Source organism: Microtus pennsylvanicus, chromosome 12 (assembly GCF_037038515.1).
Source record: "Microtus pennsylvanicus isolate mMicPen1 chromosome 12, mMicPen1.hap1, whole genome shotgun sequence".
NCBI lineage: Eukaryota > Metazoa > Chordata > Mammalia > Rodentia > Cricetidae > Microtus > Microtus pennsylvanicus.
In genome coordinates this window covers 61,381,675-61,408,749 of record NC_134590.1, presented here as the reverse complement: position 1 = coordinate 61,408,749, position 27,075 = coordinate 61,381,675, and the positions used below count along the sequence as shown (strand labels likewise).

Sequence of the window (27,075 nt, the reverse complement as noted above, 5' to 3'; positions counted from 1 at the left end):
TGGAAATGGAGCACACACAGTAGGTTCCGTTAGGCTATATGGTCACTGCCCTTGAGAAAGGAACCTACGGGAGACTCAGTAGGGTGGGGAACCAGAGGCCTGGGGCTGCCCTGCCCTGACTGCTCTCTGGACCTGCGACATGTCTGGCTCTAATCTGCTCCTGGCAGGTGGCTTTAGTCCCTCTCTCCCTTCATTTGGCTCTGCACCTTTGTCCCCCGCTAACTCCTTCCTCACTCCAGCTTCTCCAGGTTCCCCACTGCTGAGGCCCCACTGGCCTTGCTGGGGCCTAAACTTGTACCTCTCTGCCCCCTATGTAAACGCAGCATCACCTGGCGATGCCCAAAGAACGCTGGTCACAGTGAGGTGCCCTTTTCAAGAGCCTCCCCAAACCCTCTCCTCCCTCACCTTCCCCACCGCCACCCCTGGCTGCTCTAGTGGTGAAACTATGGGAAAGGTTCCGAACCCAAAGCGATGCTGACACCTTTCAGGCTTTCATTTGCTAAAATTCTCTGAACACAGTGGAATTAAACCAGAAATCAACAGTAGGAAGAGCCTGTGAAACCCAAATGCTTAGGAAGTAAGTGACTGAGAACACAAGGAGAAAGGAGAGAACAGTTTCAACCACATCAGTGAAACAATCCCTAACCAATACTTTCATGGCACAGAGGCTGATCTTAGAAGCAAAAGCACAACTGAACACCCAGATCAGAGAAAAGGACTCAGGCGGGAGAGATGGCTCAGCAGGTGAAGGTTCTTGTGGTACACGCTGGGTGATTTGGGCTTGACCTCCAGAGCCCACATAAAGATGGAAGGAGAGTTCTGACCCCACAAAGCTGTCCTCTACCCCTTTATGTGCATGCCAGGGCATACATGGCTCCCTTAGAAATAATAAAAATTTTAAAGAGATGTATTTCCTTTTGTTTTATGCACATAAGTATTTTATCTGTATTATGTGCATCACATACATGCAGTGCCCACGTTGGCCAGAAGAGGGCATAAGGTCCCCTGGAAATGGAGTGACAGTGGCCATGTGGGTGCTGGGAACTGAACCCAGATCCTCTGCAAGATCAGTAACTAACTGCTGTACCATGTCTCCAGTCCCAATAATTTTTTTTTAATTTAAAGAGAAAAGTCTCAAACCATTGGTTTCAGATTCCCTTTAAAAACAAGAAGAAAAAAAAAAGTGGCAGGTGAAACTCAAAGGAAGAAAAAAGACAGGAACCAATGAGCCACAAAACAGCCCAGCAGAGATGTTAGTGAACCAAACTCCAACCCTCTGAAATCAATAAAATGGACAAATCGTTACCCAGTGTGACGGTGAGAAAAAGACAGATAGTTACCAACGTCAAGAGTTAGAGAGAAGGTGTGGCTGCAGACCCTCAGACCCCACAGGGCTGCAAGGGGAGCTTTCCACTGCTGTGTCCGTGCATTCCACCGCTCAGGGTCTGGAAAGCCCCACTTACGTTCATTCAAGAAGAAATGAATGGCCGGAGGCCCTCCATCTAGTAATGAAGTTGATACATACTTAAAAGTATTCCCACAAAGAGCTCAGACCTAGATGATGTTGCTGCTGAAGCTGGTGGTTTAAGGAAGAAACAGACCAGGTTCTACAGATACATCCAGAGGACCTCAAAGTGATGCTGTTGTCCCCTGATCAATCCCAGACACTCTTGTCCCAAGTCAACCTCTTGTCTTGGTAGAAGCAAAACTGCTTCAAATGCTTACAGCAATCAGATCCAACACACCAAATATACAATACATCACAACAGAAATATTTAGTTCTGGAATGTACAGGATGGTTTAACATTAAAAGATCAGCCTTCACTCAGGAGGCAGAGGCAGGAGGAGCTCCTTAGTTTGAGGCCAGCCTGGTCTACAGAGCGAGTTCCAGAGTAGCTAGGGCTGTTACACAGAGAAACCGTGTCTCAAAAAAACTAAGAGAAAAAAAAAGGGCAGCCTGACTTAGTGGCACAGGTCTGTTGCCCCAGTTACTCCACAGGCTAAGCCAGGAGAGTGGCAAGTTCAAGACCTACCTGAGGTTCAAAGTGAGTTTAAAGCCAGCCTGGGCCATGTGCTGAAACTCTGACTCAAAATGAAAAGTTAGATGAGGGCTGGGAATATGACTCATTGGTGAGCACTTGCCTACCCTGTATTTGACCAGGATTCAGTTCCCAATGCTTAAAAAAATAAAAAAATAAGAATCAGCTAATTCTAGTTATATTATGGACTGAAAAGGGAAAAAAAACATACTATGAGTTAAACAGACACACAGAAAGCACTGAGCAAATCCTTACATTGTGTACCCATGAGAAGCCAGAACAGAAGGGAAACTTTTCAACTTGATTAATAATAATAATAATAACTTTAGCCAGCAGTAAGCCTACTGGCATAAGACTGAATGCCTCTTCCTGCAGGGACTGGACAAGGAAGGTCATTCCCCAAAACTTTATTCAATATTTTGGTAGATTTGGAGAATGAGGGTGGGCCATTCAGCTGGAAAATGGAAGAACTGTCTCTATTCATAGACCACACAATCCTCTACAATAGAAGACCCAGTGACATCTACCAAGAAGCTACTAGAACCCATGAGTTATCAAGTATTCAACATACCAAAGTCACATTTGCTTGTAGATTCTGGTAGCAGACCATCAGAAATTGGCCAGTATACTGTATACTCTGTATAACACGCTGAGAAAAGCCCGACGCTGTGGTCCCGGATCTGAGGTTGCAACACTGTTAAAACCCCAATTCCCCCCAAAGTCTTTGACAGACACATTGAAACACCATCTGGCTTTTGATTTCCTTCCATACAAACCAGCAAGCTGATTCTCAACAGTATCTGGAACAAGGTAGCTTGGAGAGCAGAGATGATGAGGAAGAGTAGAGGGCTCAGACCCCCTGACCTCAGGACTTTCTGAAAGAGCCATAGGCGCTCAGACCCCCTGACCTCAGGACTTTCTGAAAGAGCCATAGGCGCTCAGACCCCCTGACCTCAGGACTTTCTGAAAGAGCCATAGGCACTTAGACCCCCTGACCTCAGGACTTCCTGGAAGAGCCATAGGCGCTCAGACCCCCTGACCTCAGGACTTCCTGGAAGAGCCATAGGCGCTCAGACCCCCTGACCTCAGGACTTCCTGGAAGAGCCACCGGCGCTAAGCCATGCAGCACTAGGACAAGGATGAACAGCTTAATTTGTGGTAAATCTGGAAAACCATTTGTGTGGACAAAGCAAAGTCCTTATAGCAAATGATACTAGAACAATCCATTGTCCAGAGCAAATGATGAATGAGCAGCAACAATGCCCCGGGGAACTGGGCTGAAGGGTTCTGGATCCTACCTGAACCACAGACACACTCCACTGCAGTTCCGAGGCCTGTGGGAGGTCCATGGTGTGGCAGGAGCAGTACTATAGGGAACTAGGGCTCTGCTGGCTGGTGATGCTGAGTGATGGGGTAGATCTACTCAGGAGGGAGGGGCTGGAGACTTGTGGATAGGTGGCAGAAGGACATAGGGCTCAGGAAGGATGGGGGAGTGTCCTTCACTAAGAGATCAGCAGGTGGGGTTTAGGGACAGTGCCTCTGACACTCATTCGATGTCCTGTTAGCAATGTACATTCAGCTCAAGCAAGGAGAGGTTGCGGGGTGAGGTGGGGAGTGTGGGACTTCACTGTGGATGCCACCTAAATCCAGGAACCTGGATCAGGACAGGATGAAGCCCGATTCCCAAGCTTGGGTATCCAGGATGCCCCTCCTTTGACACCTCCACTTGGTCTGTAGCCTAAGGCCATGTTAAAAAAGCACAAGTTCAGCTTCCCGTGGGTGTAGGGAGTGGGGCTTCATCCCTTTCCTATAGGGGATGCCTTCTTGGCAAAGCAGCATCCTGGGGCCATCTTTGAGGCCAGTGACATCCTAGATAGGGAACAACTATTGTAGGTCACCTGGCAGTGCCCCAGCCCCAACCACAAAGGCTGGGTATTTAGGCACACTGCTGAGCTGAGGTATGGAGTAGTGGGGTTCTGTTGGCTCTCTAGGCTAGTCCATTGTATCCGTCAGCTCTGCCCTCCTATCCCGACCTCTGTGGGGAAAACACCTCTCTCTGTAAGGCGCACATAGCACAGACGGAAAGAAAATAGTACAGGTGGGAATCTTCACTTTGACCCCCCCAAGGATCCCCCACTTTAATGAGCAGCAGGGCATCAGCAACAGAATCCCGAGATAGGGAAGGGAAGGGGGTCCCTTAAAGGGCTGAGACAGTTGGGTACCTGAGAATGTTCTGGACCTAGACAGCAGTGGCTACAGAAAGTACCACTAAACCAAACTTGCCACCCCCCCACCACCACACACACACCTCCAAACAATGTCAAGGACAAATCTCCATCAAGGGCTTCCCATATTTGATAGTGTCATTCTGAGGCAGGTTGGAGGAGTGCCTGGACCCAAGGGTAAGCAGGGGACACAGGTGACTTTAAAATTCCCATACAAGTTCCTTGAGAAAAGCAGATTTTAGTGTTTCTGGGTTTGTTCTTTCTTTAAACTGGGTAAGCGTTTAGGAGCAGGCCATTAGGTCTCCAGAATGACAGCTGACGAGCCCTTCTGTCTTACAGCCTTGAACAGAGGCTATAAGCCAAGCAAAGCCTTCTTTGGCGGCCTGTATGGCTGTTGTGCACACTCCACAGTCCTTGGGGGTGGGGGTGGGGACTTCCAGCTGCAAGAACCTCTGCAACCACAGCTGCCTCTGGAGCCAGGAGGTCTCGCTTCAGTCAGGCCAGTTCCAGACAGTTCCGGGATGCCTCACTCCAGCCTTGAGGAGCCTTGGTGACCTCCACACAACCCCCCTCTCGTAGATGCTTCAGCCCTGGCAGCGGCAGTCTTCAACAAGTTGAAGGGTGGGGTGGAGTGGGATGGGGCAGCACCTCCCCGGTGACTGCGAGCTGTCAATCACAAATTGCTTGTGATTGGCAGAAAAGCAGCTGTGCTCTTGAGAGGCTTGTGATTGGTGGACAGAAAGGTGTACTGTGATTGGTAGGATCCTACCATGCTTTTTCTTGCTATATAAGGACACATCCCTCAGCCCCTATAAAGGCTTCTAACTGACTGGTCTTTTGCCTACTTCTTATCTTTATCACAGATAGAGTGGGCTGAATTGTCTGCACAAAAAGCAGACCCCCCCCCCAAGTTCCCAGTCCAGATGGCAACAGCAAAGAGACAACAAGGAGTGTTCCAGAAAGCCCTGAGCTACAGACCCTGACACCAAAGCTCAGAGCGGTAGCCTCAAAGGGAGCTGAGAGCCCCAGAGGGCCATTGAGAGCTATAGACCCTGACACCCAAAGCTCAGAGCAGTAGCTCCAAAGGGAGCTGAGAACCCCAGAGAACCCTGAGAGCTATGGACCCTGATCCCTGAAGCTCAGAGCGGTAGCTCCAAAGGGAGCTGAGAGCCCCAGAGGGCCATTGAGAGCTATAGACCCTGACACCCAAAGCTCTAAAGAGTTCCAGAGATCAGCAGAGGGGAGACTCTGAAAGAAAATGACCAAGAACAATACTACAGTCTGAAAAACCATGAAGAGCCCAAAGAGGGTGCAGAGACGTGGAGAACGGCAAGAAGTGCTTAGGCGCAGAGGGTCCCCACACCCAGCGCCCTGGAGCTGTAATTCTAGGAACTCTTTAGAAGCCCAGTCTGTGAGCCCCCGTGTCTCAGGAATATCAGCACTAAGGAAGCTGCCCTTTGTCTGTCTGTGATCTCTCTCAGGTCAGGGCACAGAAACCCAGCCAAATGTCATGACAGCTCCCCGGCATTTGGTTCCCTCCCCACTCAGCAATAAGCCCCTCCCTGGCTCCTTTTGGTAAACCTCTTGCCTTTCAGTAAACCCATGTCTCAACCTTCAAACAAAGCCTGACTCAACCGTGAGAAGGTGACTCTGCCCTGATGTCTTCTTGCCTCCTCTCTGCCACTGACGCCCACCCAACAGCCAATATGTCTTACTTACCATGACTCCTTCCCCAAGGCCCCGCAACACTGAGCCTATGTAGGTCCCCTTCTCTGAAAGTCTCCTCAGTACCACCCCCCACACTGGCCTCCTGAAACGTTGGGGTATCTTGCACTGCCCACAGTACCTATCCTGCTGGGAAAGGTACATCCCCATCTCCTGAGCTCCTCTGCTCCCCATATTTCCTGCCCAGGCCCATCATTTAGACGTTATATCATCCCAACCATTTTTCCAGGTTTCCCTCCCCGCTAGAGGAATAGCTCAGAAGGCTGAATGCACACTTAGGAGTAGGCAGGGCAGCTCAGCCAGTCATATGCCTATTGTGATTGCCCAGTCTTGGGAAGGAGCTGAGCATAGGTCAGACCTCTGGGTCCAAGGCTAGCCCATCCTCGGTTGTCAAGTTTCCCAGGGCTGTCCCCGGAAGGATGCAGAGAGGCACAGCAGCTCTGCCACTGACTCAGGGCCCAGTCCAAGCTCCTATCCAGCCCCTGCTGCTGTGGCAGGTCCCATGTACTCCCTAGGTCCAGCCACCTCCTCATCTGGGACTCCACCAAGCATGGAAGTTCCTCAAAGGGAATCTGTTGACCTGAGGAGGTAGGGGTGTGCCTTGCCCACTGCCTGCCTTTCCCGTTACCCTGAAGCTTCTGATTCACAGCCAAGGGGACAGCTCCCCCGAACAGTACTGCACTGGTCACTCAGGAATCCGCCCCCCTCCTCAGGCTCCCCAGGCTCCTGCACTAACCCTTGGATGAGAAAAGAGATGCCTCTCTGATTTAATAAAAGGAAGGTGTTAAAGAACTTAGATTGGCTAGGTTTGGGTCATCCAATGTTTTTATTTAAAAAAGAAAAGCATAAATAAGCACAAATTTCAGAAGGACTTTAAGCCAACAGACTCTACTTAGCTAAGCCCCACCAGACCATTGGGTGGTAGGATCTGTCCTTACGTGATAACACAGCTCTAGGGATGGAGTAAGCATGTCCCCAGAACCAAGGGTAAGTGACGAGGACACATGACTAAGACAGTTGCTGTCCAACAGAGAAGCAGATCTGGCCCCAGTGAGTTCTTATCTGAGAGTGGAAGTGGGGACAAGGGGACAGAAGGCCACAGGGCCATGTCCAACACCGAAGTCACCCACAGGCTGGTCTGTGTGGATGGAGCTCTGATCCCATACACAGGATAAACGGGAAAGCCCTGGCCACTAGAGAAAGGGCCAAGGCAACCAATGGAGCAAAGGTGGAACCCTGAACTAATTCTGAGCTTCCTACAGTAGAGAGAAAAGGTGGCTAGTTCCCACTGGTCACCAGAAGGTGCCTCGGATTCTTGGGAGGGACAGGCTCTGCATGCTCCTGACATCTTCACACAGGGCCACTTGGAACAGAACGAGGCTCCTCAATTGCAGTTCTTCATGGGACCAGTCTCGCTGTAGTGGGGTCTGTGTGTGTGGCTGGCAGGGCCGCAAAGGAAGGAACAAGCAGGAGGCAGGCCCCTGCTCTTAGTGTAGTGCCGGTGAGAGGGCTAGGAAGAGACAGGGAGGCAGTGTGAGAGGGTGTGGGCGGCAGAGCCGGGTCAGACCTGGGTATCAGCCAGGAGGTGGATGTGGGAGACACAGCAACTGGCAGCTCATTGGACTGAAAATGATGAGGGCCACCAGGAGCCTAAGATCAGAAGCGGGCCCCTTTCTGAACCGTGGCCATGATCACCAACTAAAAAGTTGGAGAACTAGCTTGTCCTTGACAAGTCCTCTCCCTAGAGGGATGCAGATGGCCACCCATAAGGGTGAGAGGGATGGGAAATTCCTGTTTATACTGGGATGAGGGGATAGGGGCTGGCAGATGGTAACTCCCATGGATTGGGTTCTTGGACTTTGCTCCTTTGGAACAGAGGATGCCCTACTAGGCCAACTGAACAGGCTGACAAGGGTACTTAGGGATGGGTAGGTGAATGTGTGGAAACATGAATGGATAGGAGGAAAGAGGACAGGTGGATGAACCCACGGATGGGTGGATTGATGGATGCATGAATGGATGGGTGGGTGTGTGAGAGAGTGGATGAATGGCTGTGTGTGTGTACAAGTAGATGAGTATAGAGATGGAAGGATAAGAGGATGAATGGTCAGATTAACGGATGGGTACATATGTAGGCAGATGGGGGAACAGAGAGTGGGCATGTGGATAGATGGAAGGATGGACAAATGGATGCAATAGTATAGAGATGAATGGACATACTGGTGGATGGATGAGTGAGTGAATGGGAGGGTAGGTGGATGGATGGATGGATGGATGGATGGATGGACGAATGAATGAGTAGATGTATGAACTGATGGATGGATTGATGGGAAGATGAATGGGCAGGTGAATAAATGTATAGATTAGTGCGTAGAGTGGTAGATAGGTTGATGGATGGATGGATTGGTGGGTGAATAGCTAAGTGGGTAGGTGAGTAGTAAATAGTAAATGGATGAAGGGAAGGAACAGTAAATAGAAAAGATGGGTGGATTGGCATACAGATGAATGGGTAGATTGGGGAATGAGTAAACAGATGAATGCATAGGAGGGTTGGATGTGGGTAGATGAGTGGGGGATGAATGGATGGGTGGACGTGCAGGAAGCAGGAAGGAAACACAATTTTCTGCCAACTAAGAAGAGCCCTGGGAGTCCAAGCTCGGATGGTGGGATCTGGGAAGAAACTGTCTGAAGGAGGAGGTGAATGTGGCCCTGAGCTGGTAGGCAAGAAGGAAGACCCTGAGAGAGTCCTGGGTCTGCTGGCTTGGGAGGGTAAAGGGCCCAGTCTAGGAGTAAACATGGCTTCCACAGTCCCTGCAGGTGGTCCCTGGCTAAGCTGGGTGGGGCTGGGCTGTGTCCTGGGGGCCCCGCCTTACCTGCCCCTCCAGTGAGTTCTTTACCTTTTACGTGCTTGTTTTGAAACTCAGAGAGGAAGCGTGTGATGCGATCTGAGGGGATGGCAAAGGAGATGCCAGCTGCGACCTTGAGTGTGTTGATGCCGATGACCTCACCGTCCTGAGCAGGGTGGGCAGAATGTGGGGGTTACTTGGAGGCATTCAAGCAAGTCACCAGCTGCTGCTGAGCTGAGAGAGCACTCTTTCCAGGAGCAGAGCTGGCTGCCAGTGACCCACGGAGATGGCCCAAGCAGCCCCATTAACCCTGGAAAGACGGCTCTCTAGGTCACATTGGGGTCAGTGACACCTCCCCTACTCTGTGTAACCTCCAAATCCTGGGGACTTCTCTTCTACTTTGGAAGAAGTTACTGGGTTGAGCTTGCCTTACTAGCCCCAGCCCTCTGCCCTAGGAGGCAGTATCCACTGCACTCAGGACATCATCTAATCCCATCAGAGACGTGGGCCCCTTCTGTCCCTTTCTCATGAAAGCAGAGACCAGTGAGCGGGGCCAGGGCATCAGCCTGTAATCTGTTTTGAGCATGGTCCCCACCCTGTCCAGATTCATGGGACCAATGCCAAGAGAGCAGGAGCTGGCCCAGTCAATGCAACCCACTCCTGGGCAGGACCCCTCCTAAAAGCTGCCTGGCCATTGGAGGGCTGCTGGATGCTCTTCCTAGACAACCCAACCAGGGCACTACCAGCTGGTCAGAGAAGCTCTTTGGGGCCTAGGGCAGAAACTAAAGAATCTAGCCCAGGCCCTACCGCATGAACCTCTCCCCTTAGCAGTTTGCCTGGAAAATTCTGAGTGTGGAGGAGACAGCCACCTATACAAGTGGCCTAAGTGTCAGCTAGACACAGTCCCAGCCCACAGGCTGCCCCACTGCTGTCTTCTCCCACCCTGACAGTGCCCTGTGACCTTTGCCTTATCTGTGGCATTCTCCCCCATTCTTTCGTCTCCACACCCTCACTAAATGCTCCCATCTCCAGGAATTCCTCCCTGGTCTGTGTCAGGTGTGAGGCCTGTATCCCTTCAGAGCCGCCTCAGGTACCCCATAGTGTGTGTTCCCATCAAGTCTGGACACTACCCACTCTGAATAGGTTTCCTGGAGGCAGGCTACACTGAGTCTCAGAGTCTGGGATCCAAGCTGAGCCCACCGCCCTGTTCTGGGAAAATCTCAGCCAGGGTGAAGCGGAGCCTGACTCCGGAAGGAGTGAGGGTAACATAGCTCATGAGGGTGGTCTCTCCTCCCACCTTAAATTATAACTGAGGACAGCAGAGTCCCAGGCAATATCAGCCTGATCTGAGCCCCCATTGCCCAGTGTCACCATGGAGCACATGGTCCCAGCCTGGCAGCTGTTTTCAGTTGTCCCCGAGGGTTCCAGGCAGCACAGGCCTGGTGCTCAGGTCTTCCTGGGCCTGCAACCCAGCTGCACTACTGACCTCTGGACATGCAGTCCCTAGGGCTGCATCCACCTCCAGCCTGTGCCTCTGGGTGATCAAAGCCTCAGAAAACCAGATGCTCCACTTTAGCGGACACTTACCAGGTTTACCAGGGGTCCTCCAGAGTTCCCATACTGCAAAGGGGGAAACACTGTGTTAGCTGTGCCACAAACCCCCTTATGGTGCCGAAACTCCTTCCCCACCACTGACTCTAGTCAATGACAAGACAATGCTCAATCCCCACAGACATCAGCAGGTAGCTACCTCACTGACCCTCTGGGTCTCTGCACAAACTGTGCACTTACGTATCTCCACAACTCACCAGAGGTTGCTAGGCACCTGCAGAACAGGCAGTGTCTGAGGTTTGGTAGTCTCTACAGACATGAATGGTTCCATCAACCAGTCATGGAACACACAGAGGGGGTACATACCAAGGCACCCAGCCTTGGGGCTGTGTGCCATTCTAAGCCTAGTAAAGTGCCAAGCTGTGTGTGGCAGACTAAGACCTTCTAGGGGTATGACTGGGCCACCCCATCTCTGGGAGGCAATCACTGGGTGAAACCTCTGCATGAGATGATGAAAGGTCTTCCTAGATAATGTGCTGCATGATGGGACAGGGAACAAGCTAGGCAGAGGTCACTGAGGTCAGCCTTGCCCACAGGACTCACATTGATGATGGCATCTGTCTGGATATAGTCCATGTCTGAGTCCCGAAGGCCCAGCTCCTTGCCATCCCGCTGGGCAGTGCTGACAATTCCCGTTGTCACGGTGTTCTGCAGGGCAAAGGGGCTGCCAATGGCCACCACAAACTCGCCAGGCCGCAGGTCTGCTGAGTGACCCAGAAGCAACACAGGGAGCTTTTTCTGGAAGGAGAAGAGGAGTGTGAGAGAGGACAGTGGCTCAGACCACAGAGAGGGATCCTGACAGGCTGCTCTTTGGAGAGGACGGAGGCAATTCACAGCCCCGAGACCAAGCTGAGGCAAGTCGCCAATGTGAACTAAAGCCAGGCCAGCAGCTGGCTGAGACTGAGGCTGGAGTTCACAGAACCAAGGCTTATCTTAGGAGGCCATAAATGTCTGTCATGGGGGAGCACACAGACAGAGAGCTCGGGCCGAGGCCTGGCCTCTGACATCCTTGAGTCCAGCAGTTTGTTAGGGTTTTGCTTGTTTTCTGAGACAAGATCTTTCTATGCATCCCTGTCTGACCTAGATCTCACTCTGTAGACCAGGCTGGCCTCAAACTCACAGAGATCAACCTGCCTCTGTCTCCCAAGTGCTGTGATTAAAGGCATGTGCTACTGCCCAGCTAAGCCTGAGATTTAGTGGTGACAGTTTGCTCTGCAGGTCAGCTGAAAGCTACAGATACCCCAAGGTTTGGTGTGCTGCACCCAACAGAGGCGCCCTAAGGAGGGGCACATAGCTTTCCAGAACCCTACCAAGGCTCTGGAAAACCTAGTTTGAAATCTTTGATATCCTAATATAGACACACAGGGAAACTGAGGCCAGGGAAGGTAACACTCTACTCTGACACACTAGGTAATGGAACACTGTTTTGCACGGGGCTAGCCGAATCTATCCATCTATGAACTCAGCTATCCAACTCTAAGGCTGCTGCGGTCTGAGAAGGTAGATGCGTGTGCATATGTTTTGGGGAACTGCAGGACACAGGTTGAGCTTCAGAGGCTCCAAGGGGGGGTGTGGTGCCGAGGCACCCACACCATGCTTGTGCTACCAATGAAAGCCAGGCACGCTCTACCAGGCACCTCGGGGCAGTGTCCCTGGTCGGCCTCTGCATTTCTGCTCTTAACCCCAGGGAGCTCTGGATGAGCTGTGGCACCCTATGTGGCCCTATCGCTTCTTACAGCTGCACATGGGTGAGCATACAGCTTCTCCCAGCCTGGACACTCTGACGGCAGCAGAGCTGCATGCTGGTCACAGAGAAGCTGGGGTTGGGCCTCCATAGTGTGAAGAGTTCCTGCACTTCAGCCCTTCAGTCTGTCCCACCCACCCTCGGTTTTTGAGCTATGAAGAAGGGATGCACCCAGACTCGACCCGTGACAGGGCTCAGGATTACAGAGCGTCTGCACAGGGTAGTCCATTATGGATCCTCCACTTTGGTAGTGAATGCTGAAAACAACTGTTACCATGGACACTGAGAACCTGAATGCAGGAGGGCTAGGCTCCAGATAGCTACACCGGCTGACTCACAGATATCAACAGGAAACAATGTGCCTGACTTTCACTAAAGACACAGTGACATGTTTGATGGTGGGTGCAGGGGACACAGGAAGCCCCATGGCCATCCCAGAGCCATGCAATGGTACCACTGCGTGCAATAAAAACCATTTTGAGGATGCCTTGCATCTAGGCTGGCCCTGCCACTGTTGACCATGATCTTAGGTATGTGATCTAATCTCTCTGAGCCTGGGTTTCCCCTCAGATTCCAAGTGATGAGAATTCTAATCTTCCCAAGTTTCTGTTTCTTCCTGTAAGATTATAGGTAATGAGGGTTCTCCCTCCCGGAGCTGTGCCACAAACAGAGAGAACACTAACTGGTCTACCTGGGCTTCTAGAAGCTACTGGGGACCATAAAGGGAAGTATGGGCACAGGGGTGGAAGGTAGAAACTGACTTCCCTTGTCTGTCAGCCCTCAGGGACAGGGAACTCCAGATATGGGCCCGGCTAGGACAGTAAAGAGGTACGGAGGTGTGGATGCTGTCCCCTCGCCCCTGTGTCCTGCTTGCTCCTGGTTTTGGAACCTTGGGCAAGGGCAGTTCCGAGGCCCCAAGTCTGACGTGGCCAGTGGCCCTGGGTCTCAGATCACGGCTATCCTCTGGGAAGGCTGAGATAGTACGGCTGTGTGGTCTGCGGAGGACACTGCTGGGGCAGGCAAAGGCGCCCCATTCCACTCACCTTGGGGTGGATTACGATAGTGGCGATGTCGGACTTCTTGTCAATGTCCTGGATGGTGGCCTCGTAGGCATCCCCATTCTGTAGCTGCACCTTCAGCTGCTGCCGGCCGGAGGCAGTGTTGGAGCTGGAGACCACGTGGGCATTGGTGACAATCAAACCAGCCTCTGACATGATGAAGCCCGAACCACTGGACAGTGGCACATTCCGGCCAAACAGAGGGTGTCTGAACAGGAAAGTACAGGGGACATTCAGGGCAAGGCCTTGGCCTGGGGGAGTCCACTCCCTCCACCACCTGGGTTTGAACTGAGGCTATCACTTGTGGGTGTGTCCTTGGCAACATTGAATCTAGACCCGGTTCATGGCCATAAAGATATGACTATCATCTCTGATCTGCAGTTTGCTGCAGTGAGACACGGTACCTGTTGACATGCCAGCACGCACCAGCCCACAGTGGCGCCAATGCCTGACAGTAGGGCCCTGGACACTAACTGTTAGTCCAACCTCACCCATGACCTAGCTGCCCTCAGGCAGGCTCTGTAGGCCTTCTGAGCCTCTGTCTTTCCATCTGGGAAATGGTCTGTCTGCTTAAGGAGCATTGACCCTACTTTCAGGATAGGAGGGGGCAAAGGTCAGCAGCTTGGGACCTTCCTTAGGGCAACACAAAAAAAAAGTATACAGGCCCTGAAAACACTAAACAGATGAAAGAACCCAAGTGTGCCAGTCTTTCCAAAATGTCACCTCAGCCAGTCAAGGCCAGGGAAAACAGCAAACATTCTAAGTGCTCCCTGAAGCCAGGGACAAATTCATGTGGGTCAGTGTCCTCCAAACAGATGTAATCAAGTAGTGACCTCATTTGGCAGTGAATCTCTGCAGGTGTGGCAGGGCTGTGTCGTTCTGATGGAGTAGGGGCCCTATGGCCAAGCATTGGTACCTTGAGAAGACTGGAAGCCGGAAGAGGCACAAGGGAGACATGGGTGGGAGGATGCACTCCAAGCTCAGGAAACTTGGAGCCACTAGAAGTTAAGAGCGAGCCTGGGATCTGGGTAGGATGTCAGACACCTGCAGACACCTGATCTGGGACCTCAACCTCCGGGGTGGATAGGCAACAGGCTCATTGTTTAATCCTGCAGTCTGTGGGGCTCTGTAACGCAGCCCTAGGTAGCCACGGCTGCATGAAGCTCTCAGGGGAGCCTGAGGTCCAGAGATGTGGTACTACGTGCTGGAGTCAGGCAGGAGGCAGAGCAGAGCAGTGTTTCCATCCACCAGCCATGCCTCGGGGTTGCTACACCCAGCTCTTCTCAAGACTGCAGACAGGACCCAAGAAAGCCCTGAACCTAGATTTCACAGGTCAAGGGTTGCAGCTGGAAGATTCTGTGCTATCTGCCCTACTGGGGCCTTACCCACCCTTAAGGCTTTGGCTTCACAAGCCAGACATCACTGATACCCAGCTGCTTTAGCCTGTGATTAACCAGCTCAGGGTTAGTGCCTCAGGCCCTCTAGATATACGCAGTCCCTCCTTAGCCCCCTTTGGTTGAGACAGCCTCTTAGTACATTCATTTGTAATTTCCTCAATGATGTGGCTTGGATTTCACCCCAGGGTCAAAGGCAAGGGCAGGGAAAAATCGGATATGGCAGGGAGCTGCTCCAGGGTCAGACAGGCTGAAATCAAACCTCAGTTCCAGGTGGGATGTGGTTGTAGTGTGTGTGTGTATGTGTGTATGTGTGTGTGTGTGTGTGTGTGTGTGTGTGTGTAAAAGCGTTGGGAGGCATAGGTCTATCAGTTGTCAATAACAGCAGGGACCTGGCAAGCAGAAGGGTCCCATAGTCCCACAGGGGCTGAATTCCCATCTATCTCTCTTTTCCAAGAGCAGGAGCCCCAGGATGGCTTAAGGAAAGACTCAGAGCCGATGTGGTTCAGAGCTCTGGCTAGACCCTGGATGAGTATAGTCTATCCTCTCTCTTCCCTCGCCCCCAACACACACACCTTGCCACCGTGAGACTTTGCCACTATTAATGGAGCACAGAGGGAGGGGATAATGATTGACATCAGTAACCAGGCAACTCCATACCAGAGTCAGACTAATAAGCCGCTCACCAGCGTCCCTGATCCCTATCAGGTGGGCTCCTGTCTGGCTCCACCATCCCAGCTGGTTCTCTCCCCTCAGCTGCAGGGTGAGAAGGGTGGAGATTGTTTTGTCTAGAGTCCTGAAGCTCCTGCCACAACCAGCCTCTCTCTAGGGGGTCTAAATTGAGACCTCAGGACCGGATGTGAGTGATGGGACCTTGGCTGGTATGTCTGGAAGGCAGGGCCTCCTCATCCAGCACAAACATCTCTGGGATAGAATACTGGGTGTGGGAGGAAGGGAGGAGGCTCCGCCCCTGTCTGTAAAGAGGGATCCTGCCAGGATGCTAGGCCACACATCACACAGCTGGCTTCCTTTCCCATGGATGGAACTGCTTCCCTATCCACCCACCTCCACTCAGTCAATCCTCCCTCTCCTCCGCATCTAGCCACGAGCTGGCACATTCTCCCTCATGCCTGATTCAGACACACTTGCCCTGTTGGGCTGGTACCTCAGTGGTCTGTCCCCTGTTTCTATCTCCTAGATGCCTAGGGTTCCCACTTTAGGCTAACCTTCAACCCCCAGGTTTCCATAGTGGCTACTCATCCTACCCCACTGTTCCTGTGCTTCTGGCTGCTGGAATCACGTCTAGTTTGGGTGGCAGTAGGCAGCAGGGCAGCTGGGAATGGCTGGGAAGCTGCAGAGCAACTCAGGCCCCCACGTACCTCAGGAAGAGCTCTATATGGACCACGGCTGGCGCGATCTTCTCCACCACATCGGCGATGAAGTTGAACTTGTACCGCGGGCTGGTCAGCTGGTGGAGACCTGCGCTGGCAGCAAGGACCAAGGGTGTCAGTGAGACCTGCTGGCTCCCAGCAGCCCCTAGACCCAGGGTGAAAGAGGCCCTGCTAGGGACCCCTGCCTGGACTCAAAGCCAATGTTGACATGCTCTGCACCCCATCCCCCAGAAGTGCATAGATACCCAGACATCTGAGATGGTAGTCCCTGCCCTGGAGAATGGTTAACTAGGACTTCTGGGAGTTGAGCCCCACCAGACTCTTCAGTGTTGAGCAGGAATCTTTGCTCCAGGAAGCACAGGACTGATGCTGGGGACCAGTACCCCTGGGCCCTTGCCTGCTCCCATGTGACAGAAGTATGTTGCAGAGCTGACCATTTGCCTGACCAGTGTACTGATAGATAAGGGCGCAGTGAAAGTCCCCGAGGCCTCCTCTCCTGAGCCACCCCCATATGGCCTCTGTGAGGCCCTTCCTCATTGGCCGGGCTATAGATTCCTGGGTGGATAGAGCACCCCGCCTTTGTCTGACTTGGCTATAACCCAGGCCTACTTCCAGGCAGCTCACAAACATCCCCCAAACCTTAATCACTGGCTCAGATTCCTGCCGCCATCAGCAACAGGGCTGTGGCCTGCCAGGACCACAAGCCTGAGGCATGTGGGTGGCACGAGCCTGTGCTGAGGCCTCCAGGTTCTGGCCTCTGACACCATGCTCCTTGGCACTGCTTCTGGGTGGTTCATGGGCTCTCTCATGAGCACAGGACTGGGAGTTGCACACAACTGGGCTCAGCGAGACCTGCTGTCTTCTAGCTGTGGTCCTGTGCAAGTCGCTTACCCTCTTTGGGCCTTGACTTTCCCATCTGAGATGTGGGACTGAAGGTGACCCCTCACAGATCCTGGGTGACCTGATAAGAATGTAAACAGTGACATTCCCTGTCCCAGGAAGCCACTTGGTACCTGGTGATGTGAAAGGACTCTACATGGCTTTCTGGGGCTGAGCCTCCACCTCATAAACCTGATTTTCCACACCATCAAACAGGATGAAAAAAAACAAACAAACATGTCCACAGCAGCAGCTGTAAGAGGGGTACAGACCAAAGCCTGTGCTCTGGAACAATTGTGGCCCAGCACTATCCCCACACACAGTCTGGCAATGTCCCTGACTCCCACAGTGGCGACCTGGGAGAAATGAAGCCGCAAATGTCAAGGTGGGGAAATGGAGGCTTATGAAACAACTCCTAGCCGGGCCTCCTGTTCAGCGTAGCCAGTCACATCTGCCCACGGCCTTTGTGAACCCAGCCCTGACATCCGCCGGCAGTGAGGGACAGTGACCAGCCGGGAATGGAGACGTGTGAACAGGGCTGGAACATACAAAACCTAGGGTGAGATGGGGTGTACAGAGGGACCCTGTATGGGCAAAGTCATCTGCTGCCCCTGATGGGCAGGAAGTAATTAGAAAAGTTGTCTAAGTGGGTTGAGCTATAAGCCCCGCGTGCCTGCGACTGCCCTTCTCGTGGACAGCATGGAGAACAGAACACCCCATCTGTCTCACTGCCCAGTCCATCCTGGGGCTTGGCACCTCCAGGACCTGCAGACCCCTCCCTAGGTTCTGCCCACCTGGCCTGCCAGGTCCACTATGGGCAGCGGCAGAACTGAGGCAGGAGCCAAGGCCTCCCAGTCCCTGTGTCTCCAGGCTGTTGGGCGCTGACCTGGAGGCTCAAGTCAGTCAGCAGACCCACCGTGGTGCTGCTCCAAGCTCTTAGGCCACTTCTCGTTCCAGAGAGAGAACCTGACTTTCAAAAGGACCTTGTCAGCTAGGACTCTACATGGTAGGTAACTGGTGTTAGTATTCAGGCATCTGTACTGGTCTGCCCTTGGGGTCCTGACAGGGTAGTCAGCCACCAAGAGCACCTGCTATGCACGTTCACTACTTTCCCTTATAAAGCCCACCTCCCGGCTCTTTCTCTGCTCTCTGTTTCTCTCTCTCTTTCTTTCTTTTCTGCCACTCTTGTCCCCAGGGACCGGTCTCTGCCCCCCTGTGCCCACTTCTCTGCCTCTTCTCTCTCCCCTTCCAATAAACCTCCTATGTGAGCCTTGTATCATGGCGTGACTTCTCTTCACAGTGTTTTTAAAGAAATTACAGCAACTGGGAAGATGGCAAGGCCTGGAGCAGGGCCCAGGACAGCACACTGCTTTAGGCTGGCTCTTCACGCTCAGGACCACAGAAGAGCCAAAGAGGTTCTATACACGGCCCCATTCCCCAGCACAGAGACATTATTTGGCTTATCCCACAGCCAGGCAGGCAAACCCCATGAGCTTCCTGGAAGGAGGGAGGAGGAGGATGCAGCCACCAGCCCCACAAAAACAGAACTTGCTCAGCCCAGCCTGCGGCTTGGAACCCCCACCCCAGAGCAGCAGTTACTGCCCATTTTACAGCCCCCAAAACTGAGGTTGAGTATGAATGCTATCTTAGAATGGCAGGTCTAGCCCGGCACTAGGTCAGGGCCCGCCAGGCATGGCCCTTTAATCGGGCTCCACTCTCAGATGAGTCACCGTGAGTCACAGGAGGGCCCTACCATAGGCTTCCCACATGAACTGGCTTGGCTGGGCCAGGAAACAGCTCTGTTTATTTGGGGTTTCTTAACAGTCCCACCCCCAGGCCAGGCCCAGCCAAGTTCTGAAGGCCTTAGTCTTGGCACACTCAGCTGTTGCCTTTTTTTGGGTTTTTTGTTGTTTTTCAAAAATAAACAGAATCTGAAGGCCCGGAAGTTTTGTTTGCAGCCCGACACGGAGCACAGCCATTGTGGCCGGGTTCTGGGGCCTCCTGGGAGAGGAAGGGCTGTAAGAAGTAACCCCCCTGGAGAGAAGCTGGCCTCGGGGCTCCAACGCCAACATTCCTGCCTAAGTGACAGTGGGTGACTCTCAGCAGGATGGTGCCGGTGCTTTGGACGGTCAAAATCTGCTGCGGAAGAGATGAGGAAGCAAAGGCGCAGAATGGGAAGTGAATGGCCGAGGCGCACCACGGGGACACCATGCACCCGACCAGAGCCTGCACACTACACGGTTGCATCGATATTACTAACAGGGATCTGTGTGTGTGCCCACATCCCCTGGAGTTCTACAGCGTGCAACACATACAGCTATGTGCATTAGCCCAGAGCCAGCACACAGTGGACATGTAGTGGAGCCCGGCTTGGATTTCCATATCTGGCTCCTCCACGGTGTCCCCCAACTCTGCCACTTCTTAACAGGAAGACCTCGTAAGTCTCCTAAGTCCACTGTGCCTCTGTTCTCTTACCGGGGACACAGTGGCATCCCTCCACCGAAGTTGCAGGCTTGGTGTGGTGTAAGACCTAACGGGGATGGCAAATAATCTATGCATGGCACGTGTTTGCTGTGCAGACGCCACTGGACGACTGAAGGCAGCATTGAGCACACCGCACCCGCCAGTTTGTACTGCCCCTCCCCACTCAGGCGCACGTGGAAGCTGAGAATCACTGTTAAGTGAGAATAGCCTCACAGCACAGTGGTGGCCAGGCAGCATCTCCTCCAGAGGTTGCCCGAGCCAGCAGAGCCTGGATTTCACAGCCAGAGGCGCTGGGCTGGCCCCAAGCCAGAGACAGGTCAAGGCTGGGCCTTCCTGGAAGCTAACCAGCTGTTACACCCTGCCCAGGAGCAGCCTGGAGCTGGGATGTATCTAGGTTTAGGGGTCTGGATGTGTGCCTTGGGCAGGCCACCTGATTTCTCTAAGCCTTGTTTCCCAACCTATAAAGCAGCCACGGTTATCAGCATTAGAGAGCTTAGTGAACCCGACTCAGGGCCTGGTGCCCAATGCCCGGTGTGCTGGGCTTGATGCCTTGCACCTGGCTTGGTACCCTGGGCTGTGGCTGTGAGGGAGAGGTGGGGTGTGGTATGTGTGCTCCAAGCTGGGCAATTGTTTTCCCCATCTGCCATTCCCTAGGCAGGACCTGGGTCTGAGGGCCACGGACAGCAGCCTGAGTCCCTGGAAACCACAGAGGGATCTTAAGCTAATGTTGGTGGCCACGGGGCCATGGGTCACTTAGGGACAGAGAAACGTTTAGGAGAAGGAAAAGCAGTGAGCTGATCAGCCCTCCAGGCAGGAAAGCTGTGGCCAGGCTGAAGCTGTGTGCTCCACTCTCGCTGCTCACTACAAGGCCAGCCTAGCCTGGGTACCCAAGCACTGAGGATGCACTAGAGCAGCGGTTCTCAATCTGTGGGTCGTGACCCCCATGGACAATGTATTAGACATTTACAGTATGACTTATCCCAATAGCAAAACTACAGTTATGAAGCTAGCAATGAAATAATATGGATGATATATATGGTACAACATACGTGAGGTACTAACTGTATTAAAGGGTCACAGCATTAGGAGGGTTGGAAAACACTGGTTTAGAGAACCCTCTGTGAGGGTCCAAGTGTGACAGTAGGGTTGGTGACCTGCTGGGCTGGGCCTTGAGGAATGGGGGATCAGTATAGCTGGCAAAGGGACTGCATGTGCAAAGGTGAGTGACACAGGGAGCAAGAGCCTGAGACTGGAGCTGGGACAGAAAGGGAGGCCACTGAGCAGTCAGGGCTTAGATATTCAGGTCTCGGAGCTTCTGCTGGAGGAGGGTGTGGCTTATGGGCCATGCTGATACCACGAATATACAGGTACAGCTTGTGGTACCCCAGGCCTGTCATGTAGTTGACATTGCCAGAGAGACTCTGCCTCACCGTGCCCAGAGCTCCTCCAGGCCAGTGAGCACACACAGACTCTCGGTGATGTAGGACACCAGGGGCAGCAGGCAGGTGAGTGCCACTCTGTCTAGGCAGCATTATCCCTGCACGGCTTCTCTGCATGGCCACCTCTGCATGCCCTAGAGGTAGATGAAGAAAGGACCTGGATTTGACAGAGCCTCTGGACTCACAGATCATGGCGCTCCTCCTGGTACTCAGCCATGACACACAATCCTATCCAATCATGGGATCATCAAATACATGGATGAGGCCACTGACATCCTGCCAACCCCCACTCATGGCTGTCCAATTCTGCTGTCCCAGCAGGCAGAGGGGCCAAAAGAGGATGCATCTTCTTGCCTGGTTAGTCTCAGATGCTGAACTCTGAGCCCCTAGAAGCTGCTAAGAAGAATGAACACAAAAGCCACCCAAAGCTCTTAAATAAACAGGCTAGGAGAGGCCAGCAGGGTCTTGCACATTAAACGCTGCTGGTTAAAGCTGTATGGGAACTGCCCCAAGCCACCCCCACCCAGTTCCAAAGAGGGCTGGATGTGGGACATGGACTCCAGGAAGCCAGCCCGAGAGCAGGTCATCCTAGCATCATCCCTTCTGATGAGAATGCTTTTCTAACATGCAGGTGGTACCCAAAAACTCCTGTCATTCCTACAGGAGCCATCTAACAGGGACCAGGACAGCCACAGGAAGCCATGGACCCAGACATTCATATACCATCCCCTACTGTGTGCAACCAGGTGCAGGAGCCACCCCCACCATGAGGCCCAGAGTGAGCAAGAAGCAGAGAGAACAGACAGGTCAATGGACAGGTGGTATAGGCCGAGCCATGAGGCACAGTGGTAGGGAAGGCTGCTGGGGTGCTGGGACATCAAAGGCCAGGAAGAGGAACCTACTAGAAAAGGATGCGGGAGGGAACTATGGGCAGTGAGCAGAACGTGTGCAAAGGCCCTGAGGTAGGAGGAGGGAAAAGAGCAGGATGGCCAGAAGATGAGAAGGTTGCAGAAGATGGAGGTGTGTGTGTGTGTGTGTTGTGTGTGTGTGTGTGTGTGTGTCAGGTGGCAGACACAGGGCCTGAGGGTACAGGTACGTGTGGGGGGAGCTGAGTGCGTCTTGTGATACAGGAGGGTAGAAGCCAGTCTCCCTCTGCTACCCAATCTATTCTGAGATCCCAGTTCCCCAGGAGGCCCCCTCTCAGACATCACCCTCAAGTGGGGCTCACCCGCTCTCCCTGCCTCCAAGACATTCATGAACCCAGAGCATCTGGGCATTGTGGTTTGTGGTCAGGCTGATTAGTGACCACACACACAGTAGACAGGAGGCGATGACAGGTGCAGTGGTGACAGAGGCTGAGACATCAATGTCCTGGGGTGGAGCTGGCAGCTGAGTTGGGAGGACCAGTTAGAGACAGCCAGGCTGCCTGGGCCAACTTTCATCTGCATGGAGTGAGCCCGGCACTCGCTCTAGTGTGTGGAGCTTCTGAGCCGCAGGAGATAGCGGCAGAGAAGCCCAGGGTGCCTCTGTGAATGATGTCCCTGGAGTAAGCAGCAAACCTGGACCAGCCAGGTCAAAGTGCGCAATAGACAGGGGTCAGGCTCAAAGTCACTGGCCCTGTCTAGTTGTAGCTACCCTGACTGGAATGAAGACATTTTGAAGGACACTTGGTCCTCCCCTCTGACTACTGAGGCAACGGACCCTAAGAAATTGGATCCCCCATGACTCTCATGCTGGGAGGAGAAGGCTGCAGGCAACAAGCGGGATGCATCAGGCCACCTTGCAGGAGAGACCGCAGTAGAGACGATGGGAGAGAGCTGCTTGGTTGTATATACTTCTGTCCCTCTATTTAAACCTAAATCTCATGTCAGGATCCCTAGATGGACTTGGGGAGCTGTCACTGAGCCTCTTTGCTCCTCTTCCCGATGTGGCCACATTGTTATAGTTGGTCCTTTGAGGATGGGTAGTAGAGCCTGGCTTGTTAACATCCCTGGTAATGGACCACCCCCTCTGGTTTCAGCTCCTTGGCACCTTGAGCTTTGATGGTGGCCAGTACTCTAGACCAGACCTTGGTCTCTGCTCTGCCTAAGCCTCTCCACCCGCCCCATCTTTAACAGTGAGCCCCGTTCATTGTCCCAAATTAGCACCTCTCCTAGGGGCCTCATTGTACAACAGCAATAGTGCACCCAGTAGAGGAAGTAGCACTTTAGCTGCGCTGGGTCTCTCCCAGGCCTGTCATCAGACCATTTATGGATGAGGACCCAGAATACAATGAAACAATGTGGGTCTATGAAGCCCGGGATCCTGCCAGCACCCACAGACTCTCAGCCACTTCCGCCGTTCTTCATGATGGATATCTGTCTGATTCCCAGGCTGAATTTCCCCTCTCTCCCTGCTCTGTGCAGGATCTAGAAGTCTCAAGTGCACTAGCAAGATCTGCTTCATGCCATACGCTGTTACCAGTTAAGGGACAGCAAGGCACAGAAAGGATTTTTCACAGATGGCTCAATCTGTGAAGAACAGAGCCTGCTCCATCCCTGCCCATCTCTGCCCAGAGCCCAGTGCCTGCCACATGGGAGACCAGGGGGAAGAGTACACCAAACACAACCAAGATGGCAGGAGAATAGCAGAGGACGGGGCAGGTGCCTGGCTACCCTGAACCCTCTGCATCTCAGACAGCAAGACCCAAGATGGGCACACAGAACCAGCATCCAGCACACCCTGGGTGTCCACCCAAAGAGAGCACTGGGCTGCTGTCCCTCATGTGGCCTGTGATCCCAACCATACCAACTTAAAGCCCCTCCAAAATTTAGGTGTAGGCCTTATAAGATCCTCCCACTTATGAATGGGGCCTAAGGCCTTTGTAAACGGTGCCACACCCCTTTGGGTCTCTCACTCATGCCACCTCCTTGCCTTCTGCTCCACCATGGCATCTGAACATACAGTAACCTCCCCTTTAAGGGATCACAGCTCTCACCATATTACCGAGCCTGGCTGGGCCTCAACCATGGACTTCCAGGTCCCAGACTCTGAGACATGAATGTTTGTTCATTATAACCTCCTTCATACTTCATTATAATACCATAAAACAGATAAGGACATCCTCCTCCCAACTCTCCAGAAATGGCTGACCCATGTGGTCCATACAATCCTACATGACACTTTCCAGCCTGGACACCTGTGGTCACCCAGTCTAGGGAGAAGGCAGATGCTTACCAGGAAAGAGCAGCGCCCGCCACTCATTCTCTGACCTCTGGTTGTCTAGAGCCCCTCCAGGCTTATATACCTACTCCCTGGAAGAATGTTCAGCCCTCTGGCCTGTTGGGGGCACAGGACCTGAGTGTTCAGAAGGCTACACAGCTCTGTCTGACAGGGCAAAGCCAGCCTCTGGCACTACGCTTACAGCCACCAAGTCCCATCCCCACCCAGCTTGAGCTCCAGGCACTGTCCAGAGTGTCCAGTCACAGACACGCCCACAAGGGTCTGCTCATGCCAGTGCGTTTTTCCAGGATGCCTTCCACACAGCACAGAAAACTCAGCCTTGTTCCCCAAGAGGTGGCCCCATGACCCTCTGTCTGGTTCCCAGGTGTCCTCTGAGTGACCAGCAGAGCCCATTCTGACCTCAGGCTAAGGACACACAGGGGTCTGATTTGGCATGAGCTTGGGGCTGGCTGAGCTGCATTAAGGATCAGTCACTGAGTCCCCATCACCAAGAGCAAAGCTTGGCATCCTAAACAATGCCCCAGACAAGATGCATATTTTCTGGCAGTTTCCTGAATGTACAGAGTTCCGTTGTAAGGTAAGAAATGACCGAGAGCCACCTGCCAACCAGGGGAGGCTGACCTAGGATTCTCCCCCTGTACACTGTACCCTTGGAGCCTCGAGGATGGGAGTTACATCCTGGCTGCAGCCCTAAACTGCCCTCCTAAAACCACCTGGCTATAGACAGAAGAAAATAAAACTCAAAGAGCAGAAATTGAAGACCAGAAAAGACTGCTCATCACTCGTTTCCTTCTAAACCACTAGAGGACTCAAAGAAACAGAGGAGTTTCTGGGCCAGAGCTCCACAGCCCACCAGACACTACCAGGCTGCCACACTAGTTTTCAATTCTAACTTGTTCTGTGTCATTGGGGACAACATTTACCTCTTGGGCCTCAGTCTCTCCATTTAGAAAGCTGGAGGATTGTCTGAACTGCTCCTAAAAGGCTGCCCAGTGGTACTCCGGGAGCGGGCAGAATTTCCTTGGGCCTCAGTTTACTCAAAACAAGCCTTAGGATTTCTGATGGACCTTACCCGAGGGGCAGGCGCCCTTCTGCAGTTGGCGCACCGGTGTCCCGGAGATCTGCAGGGCACGGCGGCTGGCAGCCTGCAGCGCGCACACGTCGGCATAGGTGTGCCCATCCGTGCCACACACAGCATAGGTCCAACGGCAGCGGCACACACCGCGCACACACTCCAGACTGTCCCCGCAAGGCGAGTCCAGGGGGCGACCGCAGGGCTCGCCTTCGCTGGCAGCGCACACCAGGCAGCAATTGCAGTGGTCGGGCACATAGCCCCCGGGGCAGCGCGGGCTCGGACAGCGCGACACGTCGCAGCGCGCAGGGCATGGCGCCGTCGGGGGCTCCCGGGCCAGCGCCAATACAGCCAGCGTGGCCAGCGCGGCCAGCGAGGCGGGAAGCAGCGCGCGCGCCGGCATTGTAAAAAGGCGGCAACGCGAGACCCGCGGGGACACCGAAGCCGGGGCTGCTCAGGCGCACTCTGGCCGGGAGCGCAAGAACATGGTATGGGGACTGACCCGGGCCTCTCCTTTGCCGACCGTCCACTGGCGTTTAAAGGCCAAGGCCGCCCGCCCTCGCTGGAAGGGGCGGCCCTGCCTGCCGTCAGCCCCGCCCCAGCCCCACGGGACCCCGCCCCGACTGGTGGGGACCCACCCGGCGCTCCTGCTCCAGGCCTGCCTGGTGTGTGGGGGGGTGCATTTTGGGTGACAGGACTGCTAGCCCATGGTGAGGGCCTGGGGAATGGGAGCTGCCATGGAGAATCCCAGTTCTAGCCAAGGATCTGACTACAACCCCAGAGACAAAACAAGTCTGAATTCTGTCCCCAGCCTTCCTCCATAGAGGTTCCCCTCCTCTACCCTCCTGAGCAGGAGAGCTCTCAGCAAGACCCCAAACCCAGACCTCTCCTGGTCTGCATCACTCCCCCTGGGGACATTGCAACAGATACTTAGGAAACAACTGGGTGCCCCCTCCTCCCATCTTCAACTGGAGGGCATGACCCCAGCTTGGGGGGGGGCATCTGCCTTCTCTTAGGGGTCTATTCTCTCTCCCAGATCTAGAACTCTGGTTGCTGCCTGATGTGTCTCCGTTTCTTCTCCTACAAGGAGGACTGAGCACCTCTCACCTCTGGGTGGTTGGAAGTACCAAGGTACCAGGCAGTGCAGGAGCAGGAAGCACCACGCCTCAGCTTTACCCCCACATCAGCTCACCCCCACATCTCACAGTGCCTTCTTGTGCATTCACCGAAAGCTATTTTGGACCCAGGCCAGGCCGCAGAGTGCACTGGTCACAGGGATGTCAAGTCCCTGGCAGTGGAGACTGCAGGAGTCAGAAGACCCAACAGACACCCACCCACCCTTGTCCCAATTGGTGATCCTAGATTGAATACACAGTCTCAGGGGCTGGGAAACCTGGTCTGCAACTCAGAAGAAAAAGAAAACAAAGTGGAGGGTCCTGGCAAGAAGCTGCTACCTGCCTGGAGTTTCCCAGCAGCACTGGAGGGCATGGCATGGTGTGGTGCCGTGTGGCGTGGCGTGGGGTGGCGACACCTCTGCTTCTATTGGTCTGTGGATAGCTGTTGGTGGAGGGCTGGGGAGACAGGATTGAAGAGCAATCTGGTTCCTAGGAACTCTTATGTTTTGAGGTCTAGGCAATGCCCAATGGCCAGGAAGCAGAGTGGCCTCATCAGATAGAATTATCTGGGGAGAGGAGGTGGGGCTCCAGGTGTGAGCACGTAGATGGTGGTGGTGGTCAGGGCGTGGGGGGGGGGGATGTTGCTGTCTCTCCGCAAAGGGGTAGACCAGTCCTTGCTCCAGATTTTTTGTGTGCAAATGTGAAAACAGAGTCTCGGGCTCGTGGCTTGGATGTTGCACGGTGTAAAAGAGGTCCTGGCTGCTGCTTGGCAGGCTGTTCTGTATGTGTTATTTGGCTCCCCGCGCCTTCCTGCTTGAGAGGTGAGTGAGT

General features: G+C 53.5%; 1 protein-coding gene across 2 annotated transcripts in view; it reads right to left on the bottom strand.

Moving 5' to 3' along the window:
- The window catches only part of Htra3 (HtrA serine peptidase 3), a 29,076-nt gene extending 3,425 nt beyond the window's left edge, over positions 1-25,651 (bottom strand). The window contains exons 1-7 of one of the 2 annotated variants that reach the window (XM_075943803.1): positions 25,130-25,651; positions 16,022-16,121; positions 13,234-13,456; positions 10,990-11,184; positions 10,423-10,455; positions 8,887-9,001; positions 6-7,499 (exon numbers count right to left, since the gene is read on the bottom strand). In XM_075943803.1, coding sequence (XP_075799918.1) covers positions 7,477-7,499; positions 8,887-9,001; positions 10,423-10,455; positions 10,990-11,184; positions 13,234-13,456; positions 16,022-16,121; positions 25,130-25,532 — 1,092 coding nt within the window. In that variant the 5' untranslated portion in view covers positions 25,533-25,651 and the 3' untranslated portion in view covers positions 6-7,476. Of the gene's footprint in view, positions 1-5; positions 7,500-8,886; positions 9,002-10,422; positions 10,456-10,989; positions 11,185-13,233; positions 13,457-16,021; positions 16,122-25,129 lie in introns of those variants that run through there. The other variant, XM_075943802.1, reaches the window with a different exon arrangement.
- Between the last annotated feature and the right edge of the window lie 1,424 nt (positions 25,652-27,075).